Here is a 15585-nt window from a genome sequence, read left to right on the forward strand (position 1 = left end):
CATGGGGAGAAGTCCCTATCACTAGGCCCTTCAACCATTTTCCAGAGCCCCTTTGTGTGAATATCATTTTTGCCAAGAAATCTACACCCATAATAGAGAAGAATGAAAATAATTAAAGTAAAATTAACGATAGAAACAATAGGACGAATACAGGTTGAGTGACACCTAAAGTCGCAACCAAAATGCAAGGATTCGACTGTCCATGGCAGGCTTGGATTTCATGTGTTATAGCATGCAATTACTCAATACATGAACATGTGTACAACACATTCTTTCACGACAACAAAGTGCGATTCCATTCATTCGAATGTCCCAATTTTGTTCTTCGAGTGTTCGGACCCAATCGTTCGATTAAGTTCGATTGATTTCGATAAAGTTCGTTTAATCGAACGTTCCATTTGGTACGTGATTAGTTACGTCTGGAGCAAAGCCATGCATCTAAGAGAAAGCTTCTTTTATGAATAAGCATTTGGCGCATCCAACCAAGAAATCGCCAAGCATTACCCGCGTATGTCTCAATGTAAAATACCTGAAAATACGCTTGAAAAAGTTACGAGGGTTGTAAACAAAAAAATGAAGTTTAAGCAGATAAAATAAACAGATACCGTACCGTTAAAAATCCTGGGCTAAGAACTATATCCAATGTGGCGATCGATGCGATCCTCTTGCTTCGTTTTGGCGGTCGTAACTTTTGGCGCAAACGGATTTTCCGGTCGATTTTCCGCTGACCCGCCGGTGCAATACTCTGATGCGAGCATTTTGGTCAGCTGTGATTGCATGAAACATCATGTGAATGACCACGTGACTTGTTTCCATTTCAAAATTGCTGTGTAAAACGGAGGTTTCGTTCCAGTCGTTTAAAACCAGTGCAACAGTTCATTTGTTTGTTTTTTTACCTTTTACTGGACGAAAAGTTATGGGACCGAACCGAATCATATGACTCGTGGGTGCAGCGACCATGATTTATCTTTCTGATAGACTTCAACTTGGTAATGTCTCAAGGAAATGGAGGTAAGCCGACCATCTTCTGTCTTGGTGTGTCTTTCATTCGAAAAGATGCATACACAGGTAAATACATGTAACATATCTGTAACCACATCAGCTGTTTTATCGAATTAGATGATTGCCTGTGAAACATAGATCTGAATTTTGAATTGTTCTTTGTCCAGTCTACATAATTAGGTACTGTTCTATATACATGTATGATCGGTTATATGGCAGTTATATGTTTGCAACTGTGTATGCCATTTTTGCGCAGCCGTAAATTACTCATCCATTGTGATCATTTTACTATCTTGACATGGCATAAACTGATCGATCTCTTCGTAGGGAAATTAAAGTGCGAGCTGTGGAAGTTGAATCAAACAGTTTGTTTTTCTTCAAGTGGAAAGGCAACTTTATAGACTTAACATGATAACAAAACATACACGGAGGCTAAAATATTAAACCCTGCAATAACTAAACAATGCAGTAAATAATTTTGTTTTTATTTTCAGCTTTGAGAAACAGGAGATGGAGAGTGGTGCTGCCCTGTTAGGGCCAAAGTCTCTGTGAGTTTGATAGGGGTCTTTCAACTGCCTTCTGGTTACAAAGTTATTGCTGCAATTCTGCAATCGTTGGTAAATTTTTAAAGGAGGAAATAACTAAATTTAGGGTTAGAAAGGAAGCTATATGTAGCTACTACAGTCATGCCACATCAGTGAAAGTACAGTTGTTTCTTGTTGGAAATGAATGAACCTTACAACTTGATGGGATAATTTTTGTTAACTTGTAAATAATAATATTATCGATCATATATTACATACACTGCGGCTACAAAGTTTATTTCAAGGGGAACATGGTATGCATTAATTAATTCTTTCATGATTGAATACTGTGGTCTTTGTAAAACTTTACCTCAAATTGCACATGACCTTGACTTGTGAGAGCTTGGGTTCCCTATAACTTACTGCAAGTGGTTTTGGTTTTTTAAGCTTCATCTTGCCAGGGCCAGAAAAAAAAATGAAATCTAGCTGCCCAGTGGGCCAGTATATTTTAGTTTTCAGTTGGCTCCACTAAAATATTACTAATGCCCAATGGGCATGTAGGGTTCATGCCTTATCAACTACATCATTTACTAGTTGCTGTCTATATTCAGTGATAGACTATAACAAAATGAGTTTACTGGCACTATGAAACTAGGTGAAAGAAACTACCAACAGTGACAATTGTTGTGTCAGATACAAAGTATGCTTGGATTTTAAATTAATCCATGCTTTCAACTCACTGTTTTGCGCATCTTGCAGTCTTAAGTTTTGAAATAGGCTTTGATTGGAAATTATCATTCACAAGATTATTTGTACTGAGGCTAATTTTACTTGCCCACCTGACCAGACCTCCAAACTTCCATTTTCACTTGCCCAAGAGCAAAATTTACTTGCCCCAGGCAATGGGATGTGGTTTTTCCCTGCCCTGCTTGCTAAGACTACGAGTATTCCCTCTTTGGCTTAGGGCCTCTTCATATGGGCCCGGTCAACCAGCCTGGCTCATTTTCTGAGATCTCACCTGGCCACTCTTTCCTTCGTAAAAATTTTGATGTGTTCATATATGTATGAGAAGCCAGGCTGGCCCGGTTGCTGAGATCTCAGTTTTTGCGTCCAAGATCTCAGTGACCAGGATGAAAATTTTCCCATATGAACGCTCCAGCCCGGGTAACCAGGACGAAACTTTTTAGGCAAAATAGCTTCACTTTTGCAACACAGCACTTGGCCAGTTACCTCGCTCATACGAAGAGGCCCTTAGTCTATGTATCATGCGTGACACAAAAGAAAATCAACATATTTTTCTCGCTGTTTTCATTTGCATCACACACAATAGACTAAGCGAAAGAGACCAGGACTACTCATAGTCTGAATATCTGTAGGCCCAATAAGATGGTACAGCTTTAATTGCTACATGCACTTGTACATGTACATAAAACAAGTCCATGACTCAAAATCAAACCCACAACTTGCTTGCAACTGTAACATGGACCACATAAATGATGCAGGATTTAGTTGCAGCCTCAGACATTGCTCAGTGATGAAAGATGAACAAAACCTTTGCACAACATGATCATCACCTACTAAATTTACAAAAGTCACACATAATGAGTTGTACCCTCTAAATTGGCCAAAGGGTTCCCTTGATTAGAAGTGATTGATGCGTGTACTGCATGTACGTTTACAATGTATATAGTTCCCATGTACAGACCAGGGTTGTCATTAATTTTTTAGTCACCTGTAGCCTTATTCTCCACACCCATAGCAAATTTGTTACTTTGTGGGTGATTTCTCTAAACAACAGGGAATTTCACCTGTAGCATCAAGGGAAAATCAAGCATACTCAGCCATAACAGGTGTTACGGCTTACAACCCTTAATGACAGCCCTGCACACATAGCATACCAGTACAAGTAAATAACCTGTATTTAGTCTTAAAATGAGTGATATAGAAGATGTTTTATACTAAGTAATGGACCCTTAGCCTCAAGTTCTCAATTGGTATTGATACATGCATGTTCCTTTGACTCCTTTACATTGTTTGCAATTCTTCTTAACAAAGAAACTATGTACCACTGATGATGGCCGTACACTCAAAAATGTTTTGCTTTTTAAAACTGTAGTAACTTTTAGCCTTTTATACATGTACAGTAGACAAAAAAACTATTATTGCAGGCTCAAGTGTTATTACAGCTTTTCATATACAGGCACAGTAAGTGTAGAGCTACATACATTGATTATACAAGTAAAGAAAGAAGTAGAGCCAAGCACCCCCATCAAGCTTGAGTTTGCCCTACACTTACTTCTAGCATGTCATGTGTTGTTCACAGCTAGAGCAAAGTTACATGTAAGTTTAAGATTTTTTGACACTTGTTATGCTGTTTTGACACTATTTTTGAACTATTTTAATACTATTTTTATACTATTTTTATAGTATTTTCATACTGTTTTTATACTATTTTGTGCTATTTTTATGCTGTTTTATACTATATTACTGTATGCCATTTCTAGACTATTTTAAAGCTATTTTCATATATTTATACTGTATTTGACATATTTTTTTTCATGTATGATCCACTTTAATTTTTAAACTGTTTAAAGTACTATTGAAATATGTTTTGAGACAGTGGATTTCAATAGTGTTTTAAACAGGTTTTAACACCTTTAAAATCAGTCGAAAAATATGTTAAAAATATAATTTTGCACCTATTTTAAACCTATTTTGTACAAAATACTTTTAAAATTGTCATTTAAACTAGTTTTAAAATAGTCTTGCAGATTAAAAGCTGTTTTTAAAACGATTTGTGCCCTGTTTTTATTCCGAATGCTGTGTTCCTCGAGAGATTTTTAAAGTAGTTACAGACTATTTTAATTATATTTTTAAACTTAGCAAAGGATTTCGAGTTTTGGAATTTTAACTATATTTTTAAAAGCTTTTCAAAATACATTTCAAACTTTGTTTCAATAGTGTTTTAAACAGGTTTAAACACCATTAAAAGCAGTCGAAAACTACGTTAAAAATACACTTTTCGCCCTGTTTTTAATCTATTTCATAAAATAGGTTTAAAACAGTTTTTAAAAATAGTATTTAAATACATTTAAAATAGTGTTAGGTTTGGTAAGGGTAAGCTGATATGTATCATCTCTATCTAACAAGCAAAGTCTTGTTTCAACAAAAATGTTGTCATCGGCTTCTTGAATGTTGTAATCACTTCGCACATCATCTATGTGGAGGTGGAGAGATCTAACATTCTGAAACAAGATTGTTTTTGTTTGGGGTGAATTGTCAGTCTGTAACACTGCTAAAGGCACAAGGCTTACTTGTGTTCTTAGTCTCCTCACTTCACTTTTAACTTTCTCACTAACCTTTGTTTTGATTTCATTCCAATCAAGAATATGCAGTGTAGAGCTGTTTTGTACACGGCTCAAGCCAACATAATTCATATGCTCTCTGTGGATGCTGGAAAATCAACTGCTTCAATTGCTGTGTCGCCTTGACAATGGTAAATAGCCTTGGCAGCAGTGGGTCTAAGTAGAAATTGGTGCCGGAGAATTTGGACCTGACTCTTTTATTGACTTGAAATTGTCTTGTTACTTCCAATACTGGTGCCCAGTTTCTATTTACAGTTACCTTGTATAAATGTGCATTTTCTCTATGCTGGTTTCTGCCTACGTCAGGATGTTGAAATTAAATGAGACCCAAATAATACTTGCTCTGGTGGAATTTTCAACTCTGTAGTCTATGTGCTCTATGACACTCTGCACCATTGGTGAGTCTGTCAGTCACATCAATATTAGTTGTCAGTCATATTTTGTTGCAGTTGCTACTGACACTACTGAATATAAACCCATTGCCTTTGCTGGATCATCTGCAATTTTGTTTTTCATTTGTTTCTTGAGATCATTAGAAATGCCCCCAATTACAATGTCCACAGCCTTAATCTGAGCTTTATCAGCGTTAGAGAGGGTATACAGAGCATTGTTGTGAGCATCTACGGATGAATTTGTAGTAAATAAATGTGCCATGTTCATAGGGTAATTATCTTGTCCAGGCCTTACATTCAGAAGCCTTAGTTTCAAAATTAAGTGGTTATATCATCTTCAAAGTGCTTTCCCTCTCTCAAACGATTGAGTAGCTGAGCAAATTCTTTGCAATCTTTTTGTCTCATCACTGCTACTTCAATTCAAAGAGGGTGAAGTACCGGTCACCCCAAAACGCAGACCATGTAGACTGCAGACAGCAGACTGCAGACCGTGCAGAGCATACAGACTGTGCAGACTGAGTACTTTTTTTCTTGTTCTTGGTCTTGCATTTACTTTTATTTTGACTCTCATTTTTTTTTTTTTTTGGTTCTCGCTACAAAATAGTGTTCAATCATATATCAGAGCGTTTGTCCTTATGACCATTTATGCACAGGCGCTACAGTACCGCTCAAAAGTAAGTTACCACCCCTCGTCTCTCGTCTCGCGAGACGAGAGTCTCGTCTCGAGAGACGAGAGTCTCGACTCGCGAGACGAGAGTCTCGACTCGAGAGACGAGACTCTCGTCTCGCGAGAACCAATGAAGCGTATATTTTGGAATAAATTACAACAATTAGCTTGGGAGGAAACGATTAATTTCTCGCGACGCGTTTGTTGCAATGTATGATTCGTGAAGTTCACGCTAATACAGCGTGAAGTGGTCTTGGATTGAAACTTGCTTCGCTAGATTCAACACGGTCATTACAAACGAAGAACTTTCATGCACTGGAATTATGGAGAAAAGTTACGTGTATGAAGAAACGAACGCCAAGACGTTAGCGAACTATTGTGTAACATTGCATCGCACCGGTCGGTGAAATGTCCTACATGTAGTTTTAGGTTTTTAGCGTGTTGAATTTCCATGTTACATGCGTGCGAGCGAATTGAAACGAAACTTATTTCGCAAGATCGGTACTATCGCCAGAATTGAAGAAGCTGATCCGTTGTGGAAAGCGCTTGATAAAGTTTCAACTTTCTCCGATTACTCAGAGTTATTCCTCGGTGCATCGAATTTGCATTTCGTGCCTGTGCGTGAGTCCATTGATCTGGAACTCATTGTTTTTATTACAGATGAAAAAAACTTAGCTTGAACGTACTAATAAATGTTGTCATTACAGATGAAAAGTCTTGAATGTAAGTACAGCTCACAATCAATACACCAACCATTGATAAAATCTCTTGGCATATTTGTTGTTTGCGACGTTGATTACATAACAAATCGAAAACGTGACTAACTACACGTGGTTTCATAACAAAGGCACGTGATCGCGAAAGACGTGTCGAAAGGAAAGGATTCAGCCGCGATCAGAAAATTTGAAAGAAGTATTTCTCGCCAAGCTAGGCCATAGGCGGCAAGTTGAATGGGGCTCTTCATATAAAAGGAGTAGCCGAGAAATATAGTTCGAAAACTGTGCAAATCAACGGGAAATGGGAAATATTAATAAAACGTTGCTCCAGTTTTGCAATACATGTTTATTACTATTACAATTTATACAGAATACCATTACTACTAAGTGTAATACTTATTATTATACATGTTAATTACTTTTACAATTTATACAGTATACTAGTACTGGTTACAACTAAGTGTAATACTTAGTATTATTGTTGATATAGTCTACTACTGGTTACAACCAAGCGTACATATAATACTAAAAATCCTACGCAGGCATACTACAAGCTGTTCAATGTCCTTCAAGGTCAATACTAATAAGGAAAAACCTACAAATTTTTCGTATAACGATATATTTGAAAACATAATAAGTCAATAAAGCATGTGACAATGTCAGATAAAGAAATTTTTTCCTTGGAGACAACATGTAGTTCAAACCAAATAGAATCCTACAATTCGTCAAACTTAATTTCTAATTAACTACCTTTTCATGAGCCCTACATTTCCAAAAATTTATTGTTGCCTATTACCTTTTCCCTTTGCCCTACGTAAATACTCGTCTATCGCGACAATGCACTTGCGCCATTGCGCATCTTCCTGTGCTTGTCCGCAAGGATACAACTTAAACACATACTTTTTTACTATACCCAGCTTCCCTTGATCTAGTAACATTTTCCCCCTTGTCCCTGAACAATTTCGGCCTTCCAGTTCCCCAGGTTGAAATATAGTTTCAACAATTCTCTTGGCAAAATTCCCCACGCTAGAGCTCCCACTTTTGATTTGAACTGCCTCCTGCAAAAAACCATCCCCTTCCTCCCCGAATTGTTCCATGTTCCCACTATCCCCTACTGAATTAGAACTACCAGAAGCAATTGCATCATCCCTTAAGTCCCTAACTGCGTCAGCTCTGTTGTTCTTAACCATAACATCCCCAAAGTCCTCAACCATACCATCCCCAAAGTCCCCAACTGCGTCATCCCCAAAGTCCCCAGCTGCGCCATCCCCAAAGTCCCCAACTGCGCCATCCCTTAAGTCCCCAGTCGAAATCGTAGTAAACCTTCCCGAACATGGTTTTGGCGAAACCCTAACCCTTTCCTTGACGCAATGACACCCGCAACATTTCCTTTCCCTGTTTTCCCTCATAAAATTTGTAAATAATTCCCTGAGTTCCCTGTTTTCCCTCATAAAATTTGCCATTAACTTTAACGTCGCTTCCTGGTTGTCTAAAAGACGGTTTAGTTTTTTCTTATCTGAGAATTCCCGCAGGTCCTCGTCCATTAGTTCCCCTAAGAAAGATTGTGCTGGGAGGTTCGGAGCTGCGGGCAACCATGATGTTGGAGGACTTAGAGGAGGAGGAGTTGACGTACATTCAGGATGGAACTGCACCTCGTCATCCTACGAAAAACACACATAGTAGCGTCTTTGAACTTATATTTTGGGCTTTGTCTGTAGTTTTATGTACCTTGCGTGAAATAATGAAACAATGTTGTAATAACGACATGGATCAACTCTCTTTTTGTATATTTCCCACAAAGCAAGGCCCACAAATGGAACAAAAACAGACTAGAGTGCTCAACAATACAGTTCTTTGAACATACCGCATTATGCAAATTTGAGAAGAGACTGTCGCGAACTTTTGCATTTTACCTGTGTGAACCTCGATTGCCCAGAAATTTTTTTCCATATTATTATAGTAGAAACAACACTCTTTTGCACAATACTTGTTTTAGTTCCATATCGGACATACCAAGATGCTTTTTAAGCCCGTAAAACTACGCAATTTTTGCCGTTTTCATAGGGGCTTTAGAAGGCAATTCTTCAACGGCCGACGGAATCCTTCAAAATGCTTGAAAAATTTAAAACTTCCTATTGTTAGAAAGAAGAAGAGTAAAGCTCTTATGCTAAGTTTACCCCGAGTTCTAGTTTTGTAAATTGTTTCCATGCGAATACCGAGAACTTTGTCAATTTTCCAGATATTTCTTGCATATTTAATGAGGCAAAAAGCTATATTTTGGTTTTTTGCGAATTTCTCGAAGACTTTAAATTCTAAGAAAATCGGAATAATATTTTCGAAAGTGGCTCCCTAAAAGTGTTCTTTAAGCAAAGTTTCGGGATTTTCGATTTTTCCAACCTGGCCAGCCATTCTCGATATTTCCAGTCAGTGACTCTTAAAAGACTTTAAAACGATTCGTCCTTGGTCGTGACATCGTCGCTTTCTAGCATGATAGCTTTAAAGATTTCGAAGCGAGCAACGTGGCTTTCAGGATTTTAATGTCCATAGCCGAAGCTAGTGTTCCATAGCTTGATAATTTTCCATTTTAGCACTCCACGAAGACCTGCTCGTTAAAATTGAACGAATGCCGCGTTACGCTGTGCTGCCGCACAAAAATGGTATAGTAAGTCCTTCTAGTCATTCCATGTCCATTTGTCGCAGCTACTGTTGCTTAGCTTAACAACCGTTTCCATTTTAAAACTCCACAGATTGAACCAAAACCATCTTCGTGCCCCGTTAACCGCCATGTATAATCTCCATGTTATCGGACAAAGTTTTTCCTTTCTAGTGCCCTCTAAAATCTGCCAATCCTACAGGACGAACCATACTTAGCGGGGGAGGGATAGGAGAAAACTAAAATTAATCTGAATGGTGATCCTGGATGTTACGTCATCCACGAGCAATTTTGCTCCTCTGTGCATCTTTTTTTTTCTTTTTTTTTTTTTTTTTATCCTGTTTCTTTCTCTTCACTTCTTCTCACTCCACACACAGGTTGTACCTTCATTTACCTCTAATTACGTTTAAGTATCCGTTTGTTTGTTTATGTTCCGATTTTCTAGCCAGAATTTAAGAAATCGCAGTCAAACGTCATCGCTTCTGCATGCATTGCGTGCCGTTTAGTCTTTATACTGTTAGTGGTTGACCTCAAATTATTCAGACATCTCGTGACCACAAATTATGCAAGTTGAAGCCAGTTATTTGAATAACGCTGTATTTGATTATTTTTACTTTCAGTTTCAGTTGATTTGCAATTTCCGCTCAGAGCATATTGACTAGAATCAACAAACGAAACGAAAGGACATCAAGAGACCCAAGTCTCCTAAGATTAACACAAACCAATTGTAAGTACGTACAAATTACTACAATGAATTGTTGCGAGAACACCGCGGATTTAACCAATGCGAGAGCGATGAACAACGTGTTAGACGGAACAAACCCAATGGATATAACTTGATATAATCCTTACCGTGCACATTTTTTACTTTCAATTCCAGCTGATTTGAGATTTGCGTTTGAAACAAAACGAGGGAACTTCAAATACTCTAACGAGTCCTGAGATGTAACACGACCAATTTGTAAGTACATACAAGTCATTTATTTTGGTGTCGCTGGCAGAAGAACAGAAAATTTTAAATCTTATAACATTTAGGAAATTGTTGACATCTTTCCTTTGGTGATAGTTATCGTATGTCATCTAAACGCGGCGTTCAGACAAACACATATTATGTGATTCTTTCAATATACAGAACGGCAAAAATTACGCCATGTTCTCAATATATGAATACTACTTTCATATGCAAAATAACATTAACATATATAGACGCTCTTTCTCGCCGATGTTCAGCGGCGAGGTAATTCTGTCTGTATAATAAAGCAACCAAAATCTCGCCGATGTTCAGCGGCGAGGTAACTCTGTCTGTATAATAAAGGAACCAAAATCTCGCCGATGATCAGCGGCGAGGTAATTCTGTCTGTATAATAAGGAACCAGAATCTCGCCGATGTTCAGCGGCGAGGTAGTTCTGTCTGTATAATAAAGCAACCAAAATCTCGCCGATGTTCAGCGGCGAGGTAGTTCTGTCTGTATAATAAAGGAACCAAAACCTCGCCGATGTTCAGCGGCGAGGTAGTTCTGTCTGTATAATAAAGGAACCAAAATCTCGCCGATGTTCAGCGGCGAGGTAGTTCTGTCTGTATAATAAAGCAACCAAAATCTCGCCGATGTTCAGCGGCGAGGTAATTCTGTCTGTATAATAAAGCAACCAAAACCTCGCCGATGTTCAGCGGCGAGGTAATTCTGTCTGTATAAGAAAGCGACCAAAATCTCGCCGATGATCAGCGGCGAGGTAATTCTGTCTGTATAATAAAGCAACCAAAACCTCGCCGATGATCAGCGGCGAGGTAATTCTGTCTGTATAAGAAAGCGACCAAAATCTCGCCGATGTTCAGCGGCGAGGTAGTTCTGTCTGTATAATAAAGCAACCAAAATCTCGCCGATGTTCAGCGGCGAGGTAGTTCTGTCTGTATAATAAAGCAACCAAAACCTCGCCGATGTTCAGCGGCGAGGTAATTCTGTCTGTATAATAAAGCAACCAAAACCTCGCCGATGTTCAGCGGCGAGGTAATTCTGTCTGTATAAGAAAGCGACCAAAATCTCGCCGATGATCAGCGGCGAGGTAATTCTGTCTGTATAATAAAGCAACCAAAACCTCGCCGATGATCAGCGGCGAGGTAATTCTGTCTGTATAAGAAAGCGACCAAAATCTCGCCGATGTTCAGCGGCGAGGTAGTTCTGTCTGTATAATAAAGCAACCAAAATCTCGCCGATGTTCAGCGGCGAGGTAGTTCTGTCTGTATAATAAAGCAACCAAAACCTCGCCGATGTTCAGCGGCGAGGTAATTCTGTCTGTATAAGAAAGCGACCAAAATCTCGCCGATGTTCAGCGGCGAGGTAGTTCTGTCTGTATAATAAAGCAACCAAAATCTCGCCGATGTTCAGCGGCGAGGTAGTTCTGTCTGTATAAGAAAGCGACCAAAATCTCGCCGATGTTCAGCGGCGAGGTAGTTCTGTCTGTATAATAAAGGAACCAAAATCTCGCCGATGTTCAGCGGCGAGGTAGTTCTGTCTGTATAATAAAGCAACCAAAATCTCGCCGATGTTCAGCGGCGAGGTAATTCTGTCTGTATAATAAAGGAACCAAAATCTCGCCGATGTTCAGCGGCAAGGAAATTCTGTCTGTATAATAAAGGAACCAAAATCTCGCCGATGTTCAGCGGCAAGGAAATTCTGTCTGTATTAAAGGGACGGAAATCTCGCTGATGATGAAGATGATGATCGTCGGCTAGGTTAATGATCCTCGCCGAGATGAATGAACAAGTACTCTACAGCAATTCTAAACATATTTTTGTTGCTTTTGCGATCACATAGTGTAAGATGAGGATGCTGTGTGTTTATATTCCGGACGGTAATTTTTAAATTTTGAAAATCACTTATTATCGGAACTTGAAGTCTAGTAGCTGTAGTTTGTAAAAAAAAATATCCCGTTGCATCTGCATACGTTGCTTTCATTACGTTTTCCCATCCTACGTACCCTTGCCACTCTTGCCAATCTCGCAACAATTAGTCTCTCTGTGCAGTTCGAGTACTCGCTGTTCTTACAATTCGAGTGCCAGAAAGTGATATTTCCCTTTATGATTTAATTTAATCAAAAAAACGAAGGTATATGGATCTATTGCTCTATCTTTAATCTCTGAATTTTACATAGGTCATGGCCTCTTGAACTATACAATTCCATTAAAATTTTTATTAAGCGAATAGTACGCATACTCCATCAGTTATTACTCAAACAGTCGCACGTCCTTCTCGTCTACAGACTGCAGCCATTCCTGGTCACCGTCTTCATAATTTACTAAATAGCCCTTGGATCTGTTCCATGCCGCGATGGTGCCCTTTATCCAGCCGAGATATTCAGTGGAGCCATTCAAATTAACTCGGTTGTATTCTACCTCAAGTCTTGCTCCAATAAGGGCATTACCTGTGGAATGAAGTACATGAATGACTTCCACTACATGACATCCTCTTCAGTCATAGTTAATTTCTCTTGTAATCAAAATGAAAACAAAAACGGGCTTTTTTCTTTTATGATATAAGCTTGCAACAATGGAATCAGTCAAATATCATCGACCAAAATTATTTGTACCTTGTCTCTTTTTACCGTGTTTTCCGTAGTTGCAGGCACGTTGCAACTGGCGCCTTTTATCCGGTGGACCTAAAAGATTTTAACCAGTTGTTAACTAAATATAGTACGGGGAAATGAGTTTAGGTGGAGCCCTGTTCATTCTCTACCCTTTCAGTTGTTTAGGATGACTTCAAACATTGACTACATCCATAATAGTTATAGTAGCACTGCGCCTAACTTGTCCTCTACTGCATTAGCTTAATTGTCAAAGAATCTGAGTATTGCTGCTGCCTTGAGTAGACAGGACGCAGGTCTTGCGCCAGGAGCGCTTAACACGTACGTTATTTTGAATATAGGTTGAAAATTTCCTTACTGAGGGGAATGGAATTGAAAGCTGCTGTAGTATTTTCATCAAATGTTTGGGAAGGCTTGGGTTAAAACAAAGTAATCGTCCCTAGCAGTTATATAAAGCAAATGGTGTTCATAACACCGATTTTTCCGGTGAAATCTAGAAAGGTGATACCTCGAAGGTAATAGGTTGCATTTCCCAAAGCCCTTGAACAAAGATGCGGGCCAGGTCCCGCACCCGTACCACTAGAACGAGCTTCACTACAGTGCATGGTCTCACATTATCCGTCAATATTATCATCTCGAAAAGCTTTCAGAAAAATACTATGGTCGAGGAATTTAAGAAGGCTCGCCAATTGATTAATCCCAATTGATATCACTAAAAACTTTTAATTTTTGGAGAATTCCCTACCGTCTTCTTTAGGAGCATGATATCTTCGTTTCCTTCTGCGATTATCGTTTCGCCTCCCTCTTGCTTCTTCAGAGTTGTCACGATAAGACGGCGAAACATTCTTTCCTGCTGCTACAACTTTGGCTGCCTGCACTCTGTCTTCCCGATATATGTTCTCCAGCAAGGGTGCGAGACTGTTTCCTTTTTCTGGAATTGATTGCTTATTAATACTTTCTACCGGGTTGTTTGTGTTTGGTCCTTTCTCCCAGGTTTCCTCAGAGAGTAAGGTGTAGGCTTTTGTGAACATTCCTAGACACAGTAGTAATGACGTAAACGAAAATGCACAAATCGTTTTTAAAATTTCCTAATAATCCGAATTAATTTCATTACATTTTTAGTCGTCAGGTAAATTCATAGTACTCGCGACCACTTTTGAGTTAGTTTAAGGAAACTAAATTGCTATACAAAGAATATTCTCCGATATTAAACATTCTAAAAAATTAAGAAATAAAACTAAATTTAAGTGCGGCCCAAAACTAGCCTAATTAAATTGCATACTAAAATTGACACTAAAAATTATGAAATAAGATTTAAATACGGCCCAAAGCTAACCTAATTAAATTGCATACATGTCACTCACGAGTTACACCTGAGTTAAAATTGACACAGATGGTCTGATAGCTAGGATTTAAATCTGCTTAATGAGGGTGCATGCATAATGTTCCATGGAATATCATTCCAGTCAGTTATGTAGCGAGATGGCCGCGAGTCCATTATTTTAGCAGACCAAAGCAGCAAATTTAGTCTAGCATTTAAATTGGTTTTACTTTCAGCTGCTTTACTTTACTTTACTTCATTTTGCTTTACATCTGTAATGCTTAATTTTCCTAACAAATCATGAAAGTGCGTTGAGGTGCGATGTTCAGCAGTCGGGGTTACTTTGTGGCACGCGAAGGTATATTGAATAGATAAAAAAAAAAAAAAATTAAGCGCTGTTAACCAAGAACTGAAACGTCACTTATTAAGCATATTCAAGGTCTGGGCTGCCTGTGTCCCTTGTGCAATTACCATTATAATTACCTCGCCACTGATCTTCGGCGAGATTTCCGTCCCCTTGATAACAGACAAGATTATCTCGCCGCTGATCATCGGCTAGATTTTGGTTGCTTTATTATATAGACAGAATTACCTCGCCGCTGATCATCGGCGAGATTTTGGTTCCTTTATTATACAGACAGAAATACTTCGCCGCTGAACATCGGCGAGATTTTGGTTGTATTCTTATACAGACAGAATTACCTCGCCGCTGATCATCGGCGAGATTTTGGTTGCTTTCTTATACACACAGAACTACCTCGCCGCTGATCATCGGCGAGATTTTGGTTGCTTTATTATACAGACAGAATTACCTCGCCGCTGATCATCGGCGAGATTTTGGTTCCTTATTATACAGACAGAGTTACCTCGCCGCTGAACATCGGCGAGATTTTGGTTCCTTATTATACAGACAGAATTGCCTCGCCCCTGAACATCGGCGAGATTTTGGTTCCTATTATACAGACAGAAATACTTCGCCGCTGAACATCGGCGAGATTTTGGTTCGTTATTATACAGACAGAATTACCTCGCCGCTGAACGTCGGCGAGATTTTGGTTCCTTTATTATACAGACAGAACTACCTCGCCGCTGATCATCGGCGAGATTTTGGATCCTTTATGATACAGACAGAATTACCTCGCCGCTGATCATCGGCGAGATTTTCGTTCGGTATATAAGAGAAATTGAATTATCACATATTCCAACATTTACATAAAATAGTTTCAATATATATATTTAAACATTCACATAATATGTGAATATATGTAAACCCATCTAAACGGCATCTTCAATTTCTGTCTTGCTAATTTTAGAGAAATCAGATTTGATCACTGCTGCATGTGTACCGATGCAAAGCACTGTGAAA

At 38.8% G+C, this 15585-nt stretch overlaps 3 protein-coding genes and 1 long non-coding RNA gene across 8 annotated transcripts in view; 1 reads left to right on the top strand and 3 right to left on the bottom strand.

The window, feature by feature from the left end:
* Positions 1 to 753, bottom strand: part of LOC149112989 (uncharacterized) — a 79892-nt gene extending 79139 nt beyond the window's left edge. For 3 of the 5 annotated variants that reach the window (XM_089288593.1, XM_089288592.1, XM_089288591.1), the window contains exon 1: positions 611 to 735. The gene's annotated coding sequence lies outside the window, so the exon portion shown is untranslated. Of the gene's footprint in view, positions 1 to 610 lie in introns of all 5 variants that reach the window. The other 2 variants (XR_016206871.1, XR_016206872.1) reach the window with 1 other exon arrangement.
* A 35-nt stretch (positions 754 to 788) lies between these two features.
* Positions 789 to 4320, top strand: LOC149112995 (uncharacterized). The gene is made up of 2 exons (XR_016206879.1): positions 789 to 1011; positions 1497 to 4320. It is a non-coding gene; the product is annotated as an uncharacterized LOC149112995 (long non-coding RNA).
* A 2672-nt stretch (positions 4321 to 6992) lies between these two features.
* On the bottom strand, positions 6993 to 8332 carry LOC149112996 (uncharacterized). The gene has a single exon (XM_089288568.1). It carries the CDS (start codon positions 8208 to 8210, stop codon positions 7446 to 7448), a length of 765 nt encoding a protein of 254 aa, XP_089144694.1. The 5' UTR covers positions 8211 to 8332; the 3' UTR covers positions 6993 to 7445.
* A 3761-nt stretch (positions 8333 to 12093) lies between these two features.
* Positions 12094 to 14053, bottom strand: LOC149112997 (uncharacterized). Its single transcript, XM_089288594.1, has 3 exons — positions 13644 to 14053; positions 12905 to 12973; positions 12094 to 12739 (listed from the first exon to the last, which is right to left on the bottom strand). Exons 1-3 carry the CDS (start codon positions 13927 to 13929, stop codon positions 12543 to 12545), a joined length of 552 nt encoding a protein of 183 aa, XP_089144720.1. The 5' UTR covers positions 13930 to 14053; the 3' UTR covers positions 12094 to 12542.
* Positions 14054 to 15585: the final 1532 nt, after the last annotated feature.

This window comes from Orbicella faveolata, unplaced genomic scaffold (assembly GCF_042242905.1).
Source record: "Orbicella faveolata isolate gen_17 unplaced genomic scaffold, um_ofav_v1 contig_17, whole genome shotgun sequence".
Taxonomy (NCBI): Eukaryota; Metazoa; Cnidaria; class Anthozoa; order Scleractinia; family Merulinidae; genus Orbicella; species Orbicella faveolata.